The sequence below is a fragment of the Girardinichthys multiradiatus genome, chromosome 19 (assembly GCF_021462225.1).
Source record: "Girardinichthys multiradiatus isolate DD_20200921_A chromosome 19, DD_fGirMul_XY1, whole genome shotgun sequence".
Classification (NCBI taxonomy): domain Eukaryota; kingdom Metazoa; phylum Chordata; class Actinopteri; order Cyprinodontiformes; family Goodeidae; genus Girardinichthys; species Girardinichthys multiradiatus.
The window spans coordinates 35,353,732-35,374,784 of NC_061811.1; the positions used below are offsets into that span (position 1 = coordinate 35,353,732).

Sequence of the window (21,053 nt, forward strand, 5' to 3'; positions counted from 1 at the left end):
TCAATGCCAGTGACTGTCCACTGTCTCTACATGCTCATAGAGGAGGAGGGAACGCTACAAATCTCTGACTCAATGCAATCTGCTGGGTTTCCTTAGATAGAAAAACTTTTTATCCAATTTGAATAAATAACTGAATCTGACTGCACTGTTCAATGGTAAGGATTAATTGGAAGGTATGTACCTGACTGTTGTGAAGTGCCTTGAGACGACATGTGTTGTGAATTGGCGCTATATAAATAAAACTGAATTGAATTGAATTTATGTTATGTGTAGGTCTGTCACATAGAATCCCAAAGTTTGTGGTTATGATGTAACAAAATGTGGATGTGTTCAAGAGGAGTGAATACTTTTGCACAGCACTGCAATTTCTACACCTAAACCGGTATAAAATGTTAGTATGACTTTAAGAGAAATGTGGAGCAAACAAATGTGAGAAACTGATGAGGTCATAGATGATAGCTTCAGGTTTGTGCTGATAAAGGTGGGTCCACAAGCTACTGAACTACAAGGTTTTTCATACACTGCATCTAGGTTTTAGCTTTATTTCTGATAAATAAATATTGACATCAGGTAAAATGTTGTCTCTTTTTCTTCAGGGATTTGAAATACTTGATTTGTGAGACTGGTAAAGAACAAATAATTAATATAATATGGTAATATATAATAACATATAATAATTCTTATTATATTATGTGAAATATAATATAATAAATATATAAGTAATATAATATATAAAACAAGATGCACATTTAAAAAAATAATGAACCCACTGAACTGTCAGCCCATCAAAACCAACAACTGTGATCCTTATTTAAATGTGATTTACCTAATGTTTCACTTTTCCACATTTATTAGCTGTCCCATCATGGAAAACAGTGACAGAAGCTCTTAAAAATTTAGAAGAGCCCAAATTCAATTTTCAGCACTACTTACAAAATCTGTCGGAACTCTCCCCATGCCATTGTGTTCAAAACAATGGATGAATCTAGAGTGGCGTTGGTACGTCTGATTTAAAATATATATCTTACCAAATGTCATCACTACATTACCACATGGGCCCATGAAGGCGGCTTGCCCCTATATAAGTCAGATGATACTAGACCTCGACACGCACACACACACATGCACACACGCACACACACACACACACACACAATCCAAATGGTTAAATGTCATACAATTAGCTACTATTACAACAATGTGGTGTGTCTACTTTAATGCTAGATGCAGTCTGTATTTAATAAAGTCAGTCCCACATTTAGGATACCATCTTATATCTATATTATACATATTAAATAATATTAATTAAATCTAAAAACAGGAGCGTTTGAGCTACAGGCTAACTATGGTGGTCATCCCAAGAACGAGATAAGACTTCATTCCCTAAACCCAGAATGATCTGCCATGTAAATAAATCTCTTGATTGCTTAAGACAGCTCATAAACAGTGGGTAATTTCCATAGTTTCCGGTCCACAATGAAGGGCTTTAAACAAAGTGTACACAGCACCAAATTGAGTTACTTCTCCACGTGAAAGACATGTATCATCCCCTGCTCCTGCAGCCAGACTCTGACATCGTGATTGTCCTTGTCAGATTAAGCAAATCAAGCAGACTGAGTGGAAGAGAAGAGGGAGACCAGGAGGAGGAGAGAAGAAAGAGAACTCTGTTGGGGGTGGAGTCGGGGGGTGGGGGTGCAGCTCCACCCATAATTAGTTTAGCCTGCTGCGCTGAAGGTCCATGTTTATGGCACAGACAAGGGAGTTTTCTTCACTCTGTGGACAACTCAGAGCAGAGAAGCGAGCTCTCCTCTGACTGTTTCTTTCTGCAGCTCATCATCCCTTACTCCGCCGCAGCTGATTGACCTGCACATACAGGCTGCCTGAAGAAGAGGTGGAGGGAAGAAGCAGCAGCTGCGGCAGCACCAGCCTAAGCCTCCATCCCCTCTTCCTACCCCGGATCTGTTCTCTGCTGCGTTGCCTGCCAACCTTGCTGCCACCATGTGTGACTGCTTTCACCTGGCTTTCCCCAACTGGCATGCTGCCCCCTCCGGGACGGGTAGGCTCCTAACCCTCTCTGCTTGTTTTTATCCCATGTGGTATTGTTTCCTTTGAGGAGTTAATCGACTGAGCAGCAGGGATCGGCGGGGCAGCAGGGAGCTAATGTTTGTGATGCAGCCAGACAGCGGATGAGTTTGAGGCAGCTGGTGCTGATGCTGAGTTGTGTTACTGAGTTGCAGTGAGGGCTGGGTGTGTCTGCAGAGTGCAGTGGAGTGTTTGAAGATGTCATCATAAGAGGGTGTCTGTTTTTCTCCTCTCTCCTTCCAACAGAGCGTTTGAAGCGCAGGCTGAAATACAAGCACACTAAGTTACTGTTACCTTTAAATAAAGACGAAATCTGGTAGGCAACAAAAAATTTCTCCTGAGTGGAGACAAAAATAATTGCTGAAGACTTAAAACAAAATCTGTGCCAAAAATAGAAACAGCAGCTTGAGAATGAAATGAAAAATTAAAATCTATCTTCCTCTGGTTTTATGCAAAAGTACAAGGATTTAACTCATCATCTTGGATGCTCCTTGTAAAGTAGCTAAAAAATTGGAGCTTTAGAATTTTAAGGATGTTTTAAGATATCAGACTTAAACCATATTTTTCTGTTTTTATTTGACAAGAAGAAAATAGCTATTTAAATTAACCACACATTTTTGTCATGGTTAAATTAAGAGTTGACTGTTATTTTGATAAAGAAAGGATTGGGCAGTGATAAAAATGATACTTTATTAATCAGTTGGCGTTACAAAGCTCTGCAATCAAACATGATTACAAGATGATTACCAAACAAAGATAATGACTGCAGGGTTCACACCTTAAACTGCCTTTCGCATCTTATACTAGAGATTAGCTGCTATTAACACCAGTCTACCCTGTGTAGAGCAGCGGTGCTCAAAGTCGGTCCTCAAGAGCTTTTATTCTGCGTTTCCCTGGATAAACAAACCTGAATCATATGACTGGGCCAAGAGTAGTCTCCTGTAGAACTTAATTCTGAAAACAAGGACTTACATCTAGAACATGGAGGACAGAGGCCCATGAGGGCATGGGCATGATGATACTTACATTAGCTTTGAGATTTCCAAAAGCATTTCCTGATCCAGCATGGCCCATGAGAAACAGAACAAGACTCTATAAAAGAAGAATACCGTTCACTGAGTGTTACTGAAAATAGTGACACTCAGTGTTAACAGTAATAATAGAGACTTGCTCCTGCAGTAACAAATTCCACACCGAAGAGTGTAGTGCTTTGGGATTGTGCATCTACTAATCAGAAAAAGATAGGATGTTTAGTTCCTGACCAGCCATTCACCGTTCAGAGCCAGTCAAGCAAAAAAAGTTTCCAAATCCTGTTACCAGGTGATTTCTTGATGCATCTCTGTGGATTATTTCATCTGCTATCTTCTTTAAAAGCTTTATAGGAGTTATGGGAGCTAAGCTGTCTCCCTTAAACATGCAGATAAAGACAGGTATGAAAAAGACAAGTCAAACAAAGTAAGGCAAATTGCATTACTAATGTGACCTAATACAGCCAGTAAAAATGCTGTTAGGAATATTGCATATATCGCCCCATAAAGAATTACAGTACAGTTCAACAAGAAGCCACTACAAAGCAGTGTTGACAAAAATGCAATCAAACAAAATGCATGAATTTTTTTTTAAAGAAATACATCAAAACTAAATAAAGTAAAAGCCAAGATCAAGTGAAAGGTATGGTTCAATCAATCAAGGATGTAAACAGAATCATACTCAATCTGAGCCACTTGCTGTTCCAAGTCAAAACAAACACTATAGTAAAAATATTAATATAAAAATCTGAAGTAAACTTGAAATAAACTTGGTCTCAGGTATAAAAAAACGTTGCTGAAATGATTGGAAGATTATCAGCACAAATAAACTCTGTGTTTCGTTTTTCTTAAAAGGCTCACCTCTCTCATTTGACTTGAGCCTGATTTATTCCTACTTATGAGCTGCAGAGTACAGCTTTAAGACTATGCTGAATTATTTATTCAAGCTTTCTGATCGGAAATATGTTTGCATTAGGAGTCATTTTCTCTTACATAAAATGTCTCCAGCTGACATGGTTCACTGTTCTTGTCAGTATGTTAATCTGTGCAGAGAAGCTTGCCAACCCCCGATCAGACAGATCATGACTCTGCATTTATTTTGGTTATTTTTGTTTACATGCAACAAGCTTAAGGAGTTATCCTAAACCTTTACAATGACTGAAATGACTGAAATTAAACATGTCATTCTTAGTTATCACAGGAAATAAAACATATTTTAAATTAGGAGGATGTTCCTAAGTTCAAGAAGTATACTTTACTGCAAAAATGGAAAAAAGCTACTTTTAGTCATTTTCTTGTCGAGTTTTATAGAATTTATGACTAGATCTGATTAAAGGGAGTAGTTCATCTCTACTATTGATGATGATGATTGTTGCATTGTCAATGACTACACAATTGACTGGGCTTTCTCAGATAACGTATCACCAATTGGCATTTTACTGTAAACTCAGTTTGATAGTACTATATTCTGAATTGATTGTTTTGAAGTGCATGTATTTGGATTTGAAACTGGCTGTATTTGGACTGCATTGAATTGGATTTATTTCGAATTGAATCTAAACTGGAATGGATGCTATATAGTGTGATATGAATTGGACAGGTTTGTCTTGTACCTGGAGATTAGTTCTACTTTATTAAACTGAAAGAAACTGAAAGACATTCATGAAACATTGCCAGGCTCTTTGTTCAGTAGACAGCCTCTCATCCCGGCAAATACAGTATTGTCTAAAATTGAAGTAAGATTTTACGTAAATGTGTTCAAAAACTAGAAAAATTATTTGAATGGAAGCTTTAAGTCATTCAACATGCTGGCTTTTTTTGGTAAGTCTCTTTGATAAAAATTTGCATTAAAGAGCATCTCTCATTTCCTACAGAAATACTAACATTGCCTTTTTTTCATTTGGAGCTGAAAAAAGTGTAATTATGTTGTGGATTTTATAGAAAAACATCTTATGCCAGAAGGTTTGATAGACAAAGCAACATAAATACCAATAAACTTTATGCTGATGGTTAAACTCATTAACACATTTATGTAAAGGTGCTTTATTCATAGTTAATCAGTGATGCTTTTATCATGCTGTATTTTCTACATTTCATGAACAGAAGTTTAAATGTGTTAATTAGACAAGTCTTCATCAGGATGTTTTGCCCCCATTACTGATCTAAGGATTTGAAGATTAAGCATCTGCTGATACTGAGTTTCAATCTTATGCATTAAGTTAAAAAGAATGATTTCCATGTTTCAGCTTGATGCTTCAAAAGCTTTAAAGAGCAGTAAAATAACACACTACATTTCATCAGCATTAAATGGTATACATTAGTAGTACCAAAACCACTAAATGCACCAATGATGTTGCCTTCCCACGGAGGCCTATGCCAGGAGGAGTGTGATACCCCTGTAGTTGAAAGACACACCGCTGGCTCCCCATCCCGGTCTGCCAGTCCAGAAGCACTGTTTCCGACCGACCCACAATCAGGTCTCTGGATGCTGTGGGGCTCACACACACACACATAGCATCCAGAGACTTGAGGTACTCAGGGCGGATCCTATCCACCCCTGAAGCATTGCCACCATGGAGCTATTTGACCAGCTCTATGACTTCAACCTGCATGATGAACAAAGCCTAACTAAGTCCTCAGTCTGTGTTTCCAACAGTGAAAGCGTGATGGCAGGATTGAGGAGATCCTCGAAGTACTCCTTCCACCACCCGTAAATGTCCCCCATCGAGGTCAGCAGCTGCCCACCCCACTATAAACAGTGCGGGCGAAGCACTGCTTCCCCCTCCTGAGGCGCTGATGGGTTGTCAGAATCGCTTCAAGACTGACCGGAAGTCCTTCTCCATGGCCTCATCGAACTCCTCCCAGGCCTGAGCTTTTGCCTCTGTTACAACCCGGGGCGCAGCATGCTTGGCCTCACAGTACCCGTCAGCTGCTTCAGGAGTCCCACAAGCCAGCTAGGCCCTATAGGACTCCTTCTTCAGCTTAATGGCATCCCTTACTGCCGGTGTCCACCACCAGTTTTGGGGATTGCCGCCGTGGCAGGCACCGCAAACCTTACCGCCACAGCTGTGACAGCATTGACTCTATGTCCCTAGCATCCCCTGAGATCTGGCAAAAGTTCTCCTGAGAGTGGAAGATGAATACGTCCCTGACTGAGGGCTTCATCAGACGTTCCCAGCAGACTGTCACTACATGCTTGGGCCTGCCAAGTCTGTCCAGCTTCCTCCTCTTCCAGTGGCTCTGACTTACCACCAGGTGGTGGACAGCTCAGCTCCTCTCTTCACCAAAGTGTCCAAGACATGCGGCCAAAGGTCCGAATACACAACTACAAGGTCCATTACTTTATGTAATCGAATGAAAGTACAAAACATCTGTACTGTCAGCACTTCATAAACACTAAGTTAATAAACTGTGTTTAAAATATTTCAATCCAGAACATTCTTTACTATACATTTTAAACATACCAGCTCAGCTTGGTCAACAGAAAATTCACCAGATCAATAAGGATACAGATCAACAGCTGCAGTGATCAATGCATAAAAATAATTTTTCATGACACACATGACTGTTTTTTTCCTGAAGCCATCTCACTTGTCCTCAATGTTAAAAAGAAACAAGGAAAAGAAACCAAATAAATTATTTCTGATTAAGGCATACAAAGTTACTAAACTACTAAAAACATATTCAAACAAGGTTGCATGTAAACAGTTAAGATATGCTGTTTGTAGCCGGTGCTGATCGGGGTAAGAAGCTATGTTAGCTAGCCAGTTTGACTCAGGCATTAGCGCAGTGGCTAAACTCATTAAAGCTGGATACAAACTGAAAGTCTTCCTCCAACATAGAAACTACCTTAATTACAAGTCTTATGACAGTTTTTAAGCTCACGTTTATTTCCTTTTTTATGATCTCACATGGATTAATTTGTTGAGTGAGTAAACCCAATCATACTTCATCTGAGCCACTTGGTGTCCCCAGTCAAACAGACACTAATGTGCTTGCAGTTTTAGTTCATAGAATTGTGTGTTGCGTCTCTTCTCTGGTTATTGTCTATCGCATGTCATGGTAAAGCAGACAAATTAAGATACAAATTCCAGAGCTGTGATGAAACTCACTGTAAGTTTGCAGCAGATTAATAGATTGAAAACATGTGCTTTTGCAGTCTCATGTCCTTACAATTAATGCAGAAAATCCAATTTAGCCCCCCCCCCACACACACTCACTCACACACTTAAATCTTGTTAAACTTTGGATCCAAGCAAACTACCCTCGAGTAAAAGCAGCTTGTGTGTAATCTTAACCAGGCAGTGAATGACCAGCCATGCCCAAATCCTATGCTGCACTCAAAAATATAGTGTGTAGAACCACATAAATGTAATTCACCGGTCGAGCTTAGTTATCTGAAGAATATTGTAATTGATATCATATTAGTGGCCTGGTGGATAATTTTCCGAAACAAGTAAACAGTAATATCTCATTCCATTTGAAATCTACCAGATGTTCTCTCTCAAACTAATTAATTTCTTTTGTTCAAGGTGACTTGGAAAATCTGATATGTGAAAAATGATGCTGAAAGGGTTTAATATCCCCCCTCACCTCACCTTACCTTTAGAAAGTACTAGTAAGGTTTAAACGTTTCTGTTGAGCAACTGGTCCAGAGTAGCTGCTTAGAAACACTGTCTGTGTAATGCCTATATTACTGGAATTAAATATGTAAATAGCCAAAGGTGTAGTTCAGTTGTGGTGGAGGGAAACAAATGGAAGACAGAAAAAGGCAGCAGGCAGGCAAGTAAAGGAAGTCCATCCATCCAAGGTCCATTATGTCTTCTATCCATTATGGGGAAAAGGTGGTAGCAAGTACAGGAGGGAAACCCACACATTCAATAAAAATTTTTAACTTTCCAGCTCATTCTTGCAAATCCCAAGCTATAAGGAATATAATACTTTCAGCAAGATCTGGGTCTACCCTGGAGTCTCCATCCACTGTGGGATATACCAAGAAAACCTCCAAGAGAAAGAACCTATGAGGTGGCCTGATTAGATGGCTGAACTACCTCAACTCACAGCATAGAGCTCAAAGTTTATCCTCAGTTTTCCTGAGTCCTCAAACAGTTTGCCAGAATTTGCTTGGTGCCAACTGAAAGTTCTTCTACATAGCCTCTTTCTGAATTGCCCTCACTCCTGAATATTTGCTTCTGTAACCACAGAAGCTGGAGGTCTTCTGGAAGACCTGCAATAACTCATTTGGTCTATTCCTTAGAGAAAGCCAAGCTCTAAAGACCTTCTGCATCTTGCCATACTACCGCTACCCACCAGTGAGTTCTGTGGTTGTCACTGCAGGCAGGCACAAATGACAGATGCCTGATGATCAGGCCACACAGTTTTAGGATGTTGCATCTGCAAGGAGGAGCTGATCATGGCCCATTTTGATGTCATGCCCCAAACTTCTTTTGAACAGGTTTTCCTGCCAGAGATTCCAAGTTCACCCTCAAAACTTGGATTTATAGGTCTGTCTGGAGCTACTCCTGCCACTAGATCCAATTCACTACCAAGCGATGTTTATTTGAGAGCTCTTCAGAGTGTTAAAATCATAATGCTGCAGGTCTGATTACACAATTAAAGAAATCTTTCCTCTTCTTTGGGTTAAGGTGGCCATGTAACACATTCACTTATGGATCACCTTGTGCTTGAACATGATTTTTGTTATGTACAATCCATGCCTAGCACAGAGGTCCAAGAACAAAACACAGCTCTGATTTGGATCAGGAAGGCTCTTTCTCCTGATCACACCCCTTAAAGTAACTTAATCATTAACCAGATGGCCAATGAAGTCCTTCAAGAGCACAATAGAATCACCACATGTCATCCCTTGTATATATTTTGTTCGGTTCTGTTTTTGTTCCCAAAAGAACTTTAAAAAAAGTTATACCATCATCAGAATGAACAAAAACTTTGCATTGCCAGTGGTGTTGCAAGTTTTTCAAAAGTGTTGGGAATGTTGTTTGTCTGAGGGGGGCATCAGCTATGAATTTAGATTCATAATGTCTGTGTGTTTTATGCTTTTAATTTAACATAACTGCCTCTCTGTCATCATCACACCAGGCTTAAAATACATCCTAAAACATTTTAAACTAACCTGGGAACTTTATAAACACTTACACACGTGCGCCTGAGATGGAAATAAGTATCACACACACACTGTCTGCTTTGATTGATCTCTACTAATTTGGCAACACTGCAAACTTCTCAACAATAGCTATTGATTGACAGCTCTGGTTAGGGTGGCCAGGTGGAGTGGCCAATCAGATTCCAGGTGTAGCCAGTGCCACCCCCAGCCACCTCCAGTGGACACGCCCCTGCTTGTTGGGCCAAGAACACTGCAAGGCATTCTCTTGAAAGAACCGATCAGTTTCAAGAGAAATACATGATCCAGACATTTCAAGCTGAGCCTGGCATAGGGTGTACAAATAACCTTGTGATACTTTTTTTTTCTTCAGCTCTGGATGTGTACTAAGGGACTTTCAATAATATTTTTCATCTTCAAGGACCCCAGTTAATGGATGAACCATTATACTTTTGCACTGGTAGCTGTGTAACTTCCCATTTACATACAGCTGTTTACCACAGCCGGCAGGCAGATGGGCACAGTGCTTGGATTCATGCTTATGCATAGTTTCATACATAGCAAGTAGCAACATGTCCACAGTGTACACCGCCTTTCACCCAATGACCGCTGGAGATGGGCATCAAAAGAAGAAAGTGAAGTGTTTTACATTTCAGGATGTAGTAGAAATTATCTGGTCTTTACTTGGTCCTAATATTAACTGAATTTAACCTGAAATGTGATAAACTTAGAACAGATTCTGCAATAATTTAATAAAAATCACAAAAATCCAGCCAGGTGCTGCTGATCAAATTAACTTATAATCAGCCAATGTGGCCACCTCTATAAAATCAGGGATTTTTGTTGATCTGAAACCTTGCCAAGATGGAAAGACATAGGCAATGATCTTAGAGGAGCAATTGTTACTGTCCACCAATCTGGGAAGGGTTATATTGTTGTCTCCATATAGTGGAGTTCAGTGGAATCTAAACCAATTATAATAATGTAAACAGTTCAAAATAGGAATGTTTGAAAGAACCAAATCCAAATTCAACAGAAAAACCACATTTAGATGTATGTGGTAAAAAACATTACATGTAAGGGTACGATATCTAAGCTACATGATGCATCAAAATTCAATTTCTGGACCACAAGCATATTAAGAACCATTATAGATAAAAAATTAAGCACTTTATGGGTGTGACACAAAACGAGGTATGACTGGAACCTGAAAATGTCCCACCTCGCCTCCTTGCATCTGAGGGTAAACAAATCACTTTAGTCCCTTTGGCAGTCACACACTCAAAAGGATTGCTTGGGGACTGTTAGAAGAGCTTGCTTCCTGGCACTCTGCAACCAGCAGCTGTAGGTAGGAGTGCTGTTTGATTTGGGTAAAAGGATTTTGTTAAACCTGGTCTACAAAAAGTGGATGCAATGAATGCATCTTTGTTCTCTTAACATTATGATGCGGGCAGCGGCAGACTTTTTTTATAAGCTTCCAAACCATTATGAACTGTGGTGTGGTCACTCCGTATTTACAATTATATTTTTCAAGGATGATGCAGATGCCTGTAATTATTGGTTTTCTTAAAAGCCATAAAGAAGAGGAGCTATAATTTCATTTAACCACATTGCAGACATCTCGAGTGGTCCTTTTCGAAACAACACACTCTGAAAAGCAGGAGGATTTTTACCTATTATTCTGCTAGCTTAGCTGTCTTCTGATACAATTACATAAGCTGGAAGACCTCTTCACATGACATACATTACCGTGAGGCAGAGGGTGGGGTGTGATGCTTGGTTGGGAAAATAAATTGTCCCCAAGCTTGTCTGCAAACATTACAACTCTATCAGGGCCTACTCTAGATCACTGGGGATATTTCAACACTGAAAAATAATTAATTTGTTATTTGCTATTAATCTACTCACCATTTGTCTTAATCCCAGAAATAAAATTATTTTGAATTCAACCCTTAACCTTTATGTGTTACCAAACATATTCATAACTATGTTTAGAATTTTACACTTTTAAATTAACCAATCAACTTTTACTGGTTTTTATTTATCTGAAACAAGAAATAAGATGAAGACGACCTTAAGTAAAAATACCTACTTCTCAGATGGGCTTAATAAAGTGAAGAGATGATTTTAATCATAATTTCACTAAAGATCAATCAGAGCATTTAATTAATAATATTAAACAAAATATTTGACTAAGCACATTTGTTTGTTGTCAAACTGTTGCTTTTTGATAACCTTGAGGAACCAGCCTATAAGACTATTAAGTTTAATGTGGGGATCAATACAGTGGATCAGTTAACAGAGGAGGCAGAGGTCTCTGAGGAAATCACTGCCAGGAAGAACTTTAAATAGTCCCATAGTCGGTTCCAGTGTCTGTCTAAGCCTTAAGATGAACCCTGTGAGTGAGACTGGAAGGAATTCCTTCTTATCCTTCCAACTCGACTAAACTCGTCCGTCCGTCCGTCTGTCTGTCTTAATATGGTTTTGCTTTTTGCCCAACTTAAATGTTTCAGATCATTAAACAGATTGTAATATCTTCAAAGATAGCATTAGTCAATACAAAAAGAGTTTTCAAAATTTCTGTGTTAAAGAAAAAAAAGCTATCTAAAGCAAATTAGCTCTATGTTGAAAAGTTTTGAATGACCTGATTCCTCCAGTTCCTCGAGTCACTTGAGACCACTGGCTTTATCTGGGAAACATGGAATGGATACGAAGACTTGCAGGAAGGCGAAGACGAACAGCAGACGGACTAATTACTGTCTCAATCACATAGGGACCAATGAAACGAGGCAAAAGCTTCTTAAACATGGATTTAAGGGGCACATCACATGCCGACAACCAAAGCTTTTGTCCAGGTCGATACTCCGGTGCAGGTCTGCGTTTGCGGTCAGCAAAACGCTTGTTTTGATCTGCAGTGCGATTGAGGCTCTGGACAGTTGAGTTCCAAATGGTCTTACAGTGGCGAACATGTTGGTGAATGTATGACACAGTGATCTCTCTTTTATCAGCAGCAAACAAGGGTGGCTGATAGCCCAGTGAGGCCTTAAAAGGCGAACATCCAGTGGTGGAGGAGATGTGAGAATTTAATGCATACTCTACCCAAGGTAGATATGCGCAGCAGTCAGAAGGGTTAGTGGACGTGAGACATCGTAAGGTTGATTCTAGCTGCTGATTTAATCTTTCAGTCTGACCATTAGACTGTGGGTGGTAACCTGAAGTTAATGAAATCTTGGTTCCGAGAGCTAAAGAAAACTGTTTCCAAACCTGCTAAATGAACTGTGGACCTCGGTCAGACAAACTGTTCCGTGGAATTCCATGAAGACGAAAGACGTGTTTAGTGAGGAGTTTGGCGGTTTGAAGGGCTGAAGGAAGTTTTCTGAGGGATGAGATGGCAGGCTTTAGAAAAACGATCTACAATAGTGAGAATAGTTGTCATACCAGAAGAGAGGGGAAGACCAGTAACAAAATCCAAAGCTATGTGAGACCAGGGACGACTTGGGATGCTAAGAGGTTGGAGAAGACCTGCAGGTGGCTGGTTAAAAGACTTATTCCAAGCACAAGTAGCACAAGACTGAACAAATTCCTTCACATCTTTATGTAATGTTGGCCACCAAAACCTCTTTTGAACGTAGATACGGTTAGGTGGCCCATTGCCAGGATTGGGCTCCTGTTGTTGAGCCTTTAACACCGTGTTCTCAATCTCCCATCTAAGTGCCCTGACCGTCCAAATGGGCGGTATGATGGGTGCAGGTTCCCTCACTGAATCGTCTGTGGTGAATTGTCTGGAAAGGGCATCAGGCTTAGTATTCTTAGGTCCGGGCCTGAAAGAAATACATAAGTCGAAACAAGAGAAAAAGGACCAGCGAGACTGACGTGGGTTTAGCCTTTTGGCTGACTGTAGGTAGTCTGACTGACTGTGATCAGTCCAGACTTGGATGAAATATTTGGCCCCTCAAGCCAGTGGCACCACTCCTCAAGGGCCAACTTTATCCCCAGGAGTTCTCTGTCACCCACGTTGTAGCTCCTCTCTGTATTGCTGAACCTGAGAGAAAAGAAAGCACAAGGATGAAGTCTTCCATCTTCAGAGTTTTGCAACAGCACTGCTCCGGCCCCGATGTCCGATGCGTCAACTTCCAGGATGAATTGTCTTGCAGAATCCGGATGGACCAAGATGGGGGCACGAGAGAGCTTCTCCTTGAGGGTACAAAAAGCTGCTTCGGCTTCAGATGACCAGGAAAAGGAGATCTTAGAAGAAGTTAGAGCTGTTAGAGGTGCAGCAATGAGACTATAGTCCTTGATGAATGTAAAAATTGGCGAATTCCAAAAAACGCTGCAAACATTTGCCTGAGTATGGCACCGGCCATTCTAGTACAGCTCTTATTTTCTGTGGATCAGAACGTACCTGTCCACCCTCAAGGATGTAGCCCAGGAAAGTGACTGATGACTGGTGAAACTCACACTTCTCGGCTTTTACAAACAGGCGGTTCTCCAGGAGACGTTGAAGAACTTGGTGAACGTGTTTGCGATGCTCCTGCATATTCTTAGAGTAAATCAGAATATCATCTAAATATACGAAGACGAAAATGTTAAAAAAATCCCACACAACGTCGTTGACCAAAACTTGAAAAACCCCAGGAGCATTACACAGTCCAAAAGGCATGACCAAATACTCAAAATGACCCAACAGCGTTTTAAAAGCCGTCTTCCACTCATATCCCTGGCGTATCCTGACCAAGTGGTAAGCGTTACGAAGATCTAATTTAGAAAAAACCGTGGCACCATGAACGGATTCAAAAGCAGAAGTGATGAGGGGAAGTGGGTACTTATTCTTAATGGTAATCTCATTTAAACCCCTATAGTCTATACAGGGATGCAATGAACCATCCTTCTTCCCTACAAAAAAGAAACCCGCCCCTAGTGGTGATGAGGAAGTACGAATAATACCTGCTGATAAGGAATCATTGATATAGTCTTCCATAGATTTCTGCTCAGGACGTGAAATGTTGTAGAGTCTGCTAGAGGGCAAAGGTGCGCCGGGTAGAAGGTTAATTGCACAGTCATAGGGTCTGTGAGGAGGCAATGATAGAGCCTTATTCTTGCTAAACACTCACTTCAGGTCATGGTATTCTTGAGGTACATAAGTCAAATCGATTCCTTCGTCCTCACTGCTAGCCTGTGGGGGTAGATTTGGTGTGAACGCTGATCTTAGACAAGATGAATGGCAGTTAGCGGACCAGGACTCTATACGACACCTTGACCAGTCTAGCTGTGGATTATGTTGTTTAACCAGGGGAATCCTAAAACCAGAGAACCTTGAGATACTGGAAATACAAAAAATTATGTTTTTTCCCTATGATTGCCAGATAACAGTAGTTCCACTGGCTTGGTTCGTTGTGTTATCTGTTGTAGTCTCTTTCCGTCTAAAGCTAAAACTGAACGTGGTGATTCTTGGTACTCCACTTCTATTCCTGCCTGGTTTACCAAATCCAGATCTATGAGATTCTGTTCACAGCCGGAGTCTATAAGTGCAGATACAGTCAATGTACGCTGACCCATTAAAAGAGTCGCAGGTAAGCTGAATCTGGGGGCTTTACTATTCTGAGCTGGGTCCACCAACCCCCCCTTCAAAGCCGGTGGACCCAGTCTTTTAACGGCCCAGGGCAGGCAGGACAGGTTGTTACGAAATGATCTGTGGAACCACAGTAAAAATACTGCCTAGAAACTCTTCGTCTTTGTCTTTCTTCAAAAGATAAGCGGGTTCCTCCTGACAGCATGGCCTCGGTAGCTGATTGTTGTGATGAGGCCTTGACAATGGATGGAGAATTACTCCTTAACTGGGGGTGAAAATATGACCTTTCTGCTCGGGCTCTTCTTTCTCTTATTCTGTTATCTATCCTGGTTGCTAATGAAATAACCTCATCTAAAGTAGGAGGCTCCTCTACCATGGTTAATTCATCCTTTAGAGGATCGTCTAAGGCGTGCAAAAAGGTAGTTTTTAGAGCCTCATTATTCCAGCCGGAATTCAATAGAAAACTCGGCAATGGTCTGTGACATTGTTTTAAGGCCCTTAAACATCAGCCAGCACTGGATTTGTCCAATACAGGTTTTTCTAAATTCTTTAACGAAGTCATCAAAAGAACAACCAAACTCCCTGCAATCAGGGAAACTAGCTTCAGCCCACTGCAAAGCTTTGCCGGACAGTAATCCAATTATATATAATATCTTTACATTATCCTGAGGAAAAGAGTGGGGGGACCGGTTAAACACCAAAGAACACTGAAGCAAAAAAACCCCACAATTTCCTACCTCACCAGAGAATTTCTCCGGACTAGGGGATGTGACGTCATGAAAATGGGCTGACTGAAAGGATTCCGGAAAGGCAGAAGCACCATCCGGAGGAGTGGTGGATGAAGTACCTAGCGTTTGTTGCAACATGGTGGCGATCTGTTCTATCTGTTGGTTTGTTTGGCGTGGCTGTTCTGTAAGGGAATGAAGAGAGGAATCATGAAACTGGATCTGGTTAGCCTGTTCAGAGAGAGTCTTCCTGAGCGCTTCTGCTGGGTCTTGTTGGCGAGTGTTCTGTCATTATGTTTGAAATAGCTCGGACCCACATACAGAGAACACTCAGGAGGAGGAAGTAAAATAAAGAAAGTTTATTGAAGATATAGTCAGGATCGGAACGGACGAAATATCTCACTGTAAGGAGAGAAGTGAAGAGAATGGATGAGTACGGGTAACGGAGGGAAAAACGAAACTAAGAGCAAATAGTTATTTTGATACTGAGATCGGCTTACTGAGTTATTATGGTCAGGTCGCCAGGGGGAATGAGATTCAGGATCCAGGTCTTAGGCAGGTATATCCTTAGAGAGTTCACTTGGTGCTGTTCTGTGGAGCTCAGGTTACAGTAAACAAGTTCGATGAGCGGTAGCTTATGTTGGAGGGTGGGCAGGCTACGCTTGTGGCTTGGCTCAGGAGACGAAGAGGACAGGAAGCTGCGAGCTTGATGCGAATCCAAACCAATGTAGGTTACAGGATAGGAATCCTCAGAATGAAGACAGGCTTGATCATCTGGAGTAACTTTCGGAAATGTAGTCCAGAAAACTCAGTGACATAGATCCAAAGCTAAGGCTTTCAAAATCTGCAGAGGAGCAAAAACCAAGTTAAACGAAGGTCGTAGTACGAAGCATAACTTGGAGTGTGGCTAGAGTTTGTACCACTGTGGCAAAACACTCTCGCATTGAAGTGCTGGTAGCCTCCTGCTTAAGTACTCCTCCTGGCCAGGGACGTGCACAGATAGACGCTAGGTGGTGCTTTATCCTTTGAAGAAAAAAGTGCCCTCCTGAAATCTTTTTTTTTTTTTTTTAGTGTATAGTGTGGGGCCCAAGGTAAAAGTTCTGAATTTAAAGGCCTATAATACCAGCGCCCCACGTTTTGAAATCCCCCCCCACTTCGCCAACACACATACGTGTCCCGCCTCGTGTGTCTCTCAATGGAGACGGGCTGCGTACAGAGTGGAGAGTTGGACCTGCGCTGGTCCAGCTTACCTCTTCTCTCCTCCCCTCTGCCGTCAGATAGAGCCCTGCCCTGCCGACAGGCCGGCTAACCATCCAGGAAACAAACAAAACGAATATACTTGCTTCCTAAACTTCAGATGAAAAAGTTAAAACTTCACCTGCCACCATTTTATCTAAACAGAACAGGCCAATCAATGGCATACCTTAACCCGCTATGTCTTCTATGGCGCCACCAGGCGCCAGGTGAATGTCTACGATTTAACTCTTAGATTAAATTAGAAGAAATAAATAAATCAAAATCTATCTCATAGATGTCTGTATTACATTTGCTATTATGGTTCCTGATGACTTCTCTTTGACTCATGTTTTTTTTTTATTGCAAATACAGCCAAATGAGCTGGTTAACATTACAATTTATACACTACTAAAATACCTTTAATAAAGTTCAGTAAATGTGGGGCATGTAGGCAAAGTTGTATTTTCTACTTCTGTGTGTGTAAAATTGATGATATGATCAGAATATTTTATTTTCTAAATAGCAGACATCTTATCAGTTCTCAGGACTTGTAATCTCATTCATTTTAATTCTCTAAGAACAATTTCTGTCATATATCACGCTGGCTACATGCAGAAGTATAGAGGATTCTTCTTATCATATTCTCTGATGTTGGTTTCATTTTGACTATAAAGATTTTATAACTCATTTTCTGGGTATAGTTGATTTACACTGTAAATGGTCACTGGCTACTCACATTTCTGAAGATAACTCATTTAGTGTGACATACCTGGTAAATTTGCCAGTGTAACCTGCTTTGCTACAGCATAAGGTTATTTGGTGCAGAAGACATTTTGTGATAAAAGTACAGAATGATAAAGTCAAGACAAACACGTTGTGCTCAGTGTGTAAAAAGAAAAAAAAAGAAGGATAACGTAAGTTTCAAATTTGACTCAGGAAGTTCAGGTTGTGAATCAGTAATCTAACTTTAAATCAGTGTATGATAATTTTGTTGCCTTATTAGTCTTAAAAATTTTGTCAAATGCATTGTTGGTTTGAGTTTTTTTTCCCTGGGTGGTCATTTCCCTTCAACCCACAGGACAGCTTGTTTTGGGGGTGCTTAGTAATACATATAAATTATGTTCATGTTGTGCCTGTAATAAATCTCACACTACAAAGGCAACCGACAGCTCCATGTGCCACACAAGGTGCTCTTTTTTTCCACTTGAGCACCTGCCCCCCAAAATGTTTGTGCATGCCACTGCACCTAGCAATCGGTGGAATAAGTTGAGAGCTCCAGCACCACATGAGAATAAGCACATGTAGCAAGCACAAAAACACAAACACACACCCAGATCCTGACATCCTGGAGTAATTTTGGTTTCCCTATTTGTGGCTAATGGTGCTCACAGTGGTTTGCAGGACTCCCAGAAGCTTCAGGAATGGCCTTGTACCCTTTCTAGACTGATAGGTGTCAATTAATTTGTTTCTCTGGTGTTCTTGAATTATTTAGATTGGGACATAAAGTATTTCTTTTTAAGATCTTGGTGTTGTCAGACAACGTGTCTTCAGGCAATTTATTAATGCTGCAGGTCTGCAGTAATCAGATCTGGGTGTGGCTAATGAAGCTGAACACCAACAAATATGGTTAATCATAGTTGATTCATGAATTAACAAGGAAAACAACAAGTTTCTCACACAAGTCCAGATTTGTTTGGACAACTTCTTACCTCACTAAGTGAATTTGTTTAAAAAGGGCATTTTGTACTTCGTCTGACATAAAAACTGTGTTTGGTGATCTAAAACATTTAAGAGTGACTAAAAATAAATCTGTGCAACTACTAAGTGAAACAGTTACGCTGGTTGTGGCTGCAGCTGCAACTGCAACTTATCAGTCCCCTCAAAGTGCACCACTAATGCAGTAAACATTGGCATTTGTGACATGCAGTCATTTTTGGAACAGTATATGGTACTTTCCTGTGCTTTTGCAAATCTCATAGTTGTTTGGAAGCTCTGGAGAACTCTCAGCTGATCAGGTACATGTATAGAGCCAGCAGCCTGTGCAACATGGAAGCTGTTCAGATGAGACAAACTTAACAGTCTTGTGAAAATGTAAACAGTCAATATCTACTACTATGATGTGGCATTCTGTTTGTTGTAAGCCTTTCACTGTTCTGAATATGTACTCACTTTTCTACAAACTCACTGTGATACTATATTTGTTTCCTACTGGTAAGGGAACTATGAGTGATAACTTGTCAGAACATCTCTTCAAAAACTCAGCGTTATGTTTTTTATAATAAAGTGTTAGCTAAACTTGCTTATCAGATCTTGTCACTATGTTTTATCGCTAGAGAGAGCTCAGTGGTACACTTACCATTGTTTTAAGAATTATGGTGCTAGTCTCTGTAAAATTCTTGGTTTGAGACACATTTATTAAAAAACTAATCTTGTTCAATGAATAATTTTTCCTTAATTATTATTTAACTGATGATTTAATGTAAAGTTTTATGAATACTGTCAGGGTTAGGTTTTGAGTTTGGCCTAAATGGAGGTTGGATGCAGGACCAATGATAGTAAATTGGAAGGTTAATAAAAAACAGACTTACAAAACAGCAGGATGTACACAGGGAAGACAAGGAGAACCCAGTAAGACATGGATGATGTCAACGAGAGGATCTGACAATGAATGAAAGAACCCTGGGTGTATATTTACACGTTGAGGAAGTGATTACTGATGCAACGAGGAGGTGAAATTAATTAAGTAAATGTGAACCAGCAGTAGGAGGGCATGGGCTAAGGCAGTGAGAGAGAATGGCTAGAAAGGCCAAAGAAACCATGTAAACATTACAAAGAAGGAATGGGGAAAACAATCGAACCGGAGAAAACAGAACATGACCAAAGACTGATCTGACATGCAAAAACAGAAGACTTCACTGAAATTTCAAAAATATAAAACTGAAGACCAAAGTGACCAAAACATTTAATTGGTTTGTTCCTTATGCATGCAAATGTGTTTGTAAAACGTTACATCCTAGTGAGATATTACACAGCAAAGACATAATATTAGACCATATTTTTATTGTATTGTTTTGGTTTGTGTTTTCATCAGCAGGGAGAAGACTGCAAGCACCAGAGCCTGCCACAGAGGACAATTCAGTGAGTAATTATACTGTATCTGAAAGAGGCATAAATGACTGACAAATGTTGTGTTGATATTGTTGCAGTTGTTTCTATAGTCTGCACGTTTGCCTGAAGGTCAATTTATCAACTAAAGCAAAGCAATGTCTAAACCTGGTTGGTTTAGTCATCAAATGTTCATCTTTCATGGCTAAACCATGAGCCTTAAGGTTTTTTATTCTGTTTAAAATTGATGATTCGATCTAATATGGAGCATAAACGAGCATAGCACTGTACTGTATACGATGCCTTTCAAACGTGAATTTTGGAGAAATCTTTAGCAGGTTTTTATGAGATATATAACATAAAGTGACCAACACAAAGGTGCATCCTTGTAAGGTGGAAGGAAAATTACGCAAAGTCAAACAGTTAAAATCTGAAAACTGTGCATTTGTATTCATCATCAGTCTATTGTAGCTCTAGCTATATGTTTACTTTTGCTGTCCTGCTGAAAGGTGAACCTCCACCTAAGTCCAAGGCTTTTGCAGCCTTTATCAGATTTTCTTCCTGTATCCCTATATTCTTCCATACATCTTCCTATAAACACTGAGCAGCTTCCTTGTTCTTGTTTAGGAAAAATATCCCCACAGCATGATGCTGGCACCAACATGTTTGACAATGTAAATGGTGTTTTGAAGGTAATGTGTAGTATTAGGTTTCTGCCACATATAGTGTTTTGCATGTATCCTATCAAGTTAAGCTTAGCCTCATCTGAGCAGAGCACCTCTTTCCATGCTTTTGCAGTCTCTCCCACATATTTTGGGCAAAATACAAACAGGATTACTCTTCTTTAATTGCCAGATTTAACAAGTGTGCTACTAAACGTTGTCCTGACAAATGTTTCCACTTGAGCTCAGGGTCTTTGAAGCTCTATGGGGTTCTTTGATTCATACTCCTTGGTCTACATGATACCATTTGTTATCTAACGTTCTCTAATATTGCATTCAAATCTATTCAGGATTGCATTTTCAGATTCTGAATTGTAGGAAAATTGAGAAACCATGCCGTGTTTCATTTTCCTTCCTTGTCACAGTTTTCTTTTACTTTGAAAGCCATCATGCACTACATTTGTTGTAGAATTCAAACTTAAATTCCTGCATTCAAATCCAGTCATTAGGGTCAGAGTTCATAAA

At 40.2% G+C, this 21,053-nt stretch overlaps 1 protein-coding gene across 1 annotated transcript in view; it reads left to right on the forward strand.

The window, feature by feature from the left end:
* The first annotated feature begins 1,224 nt into the window (after positions 1-1,224).
* The window catches only part of LOC124885086 (protein AHNAK2-like), a 39,268-nt gene continuing 19,439 nt past the window's right edge, over positions 1,225-21,053 (forward strand). The window contains exons 1-2 of the mRNA XM_047393282.1: positions 1,225-2,056; positions 19,853-19,899. Coding sequence (XP_047249238.1) covers positions 1,999-2,056; positions 19,853-19,899 — 105 coding nt within the window. The 5' untranslated portion in view covers positions 1,225-1,998. The remainder of the gene's footprint in view (positions 2,057-19,852; positions 19,900-21,053) is intronic.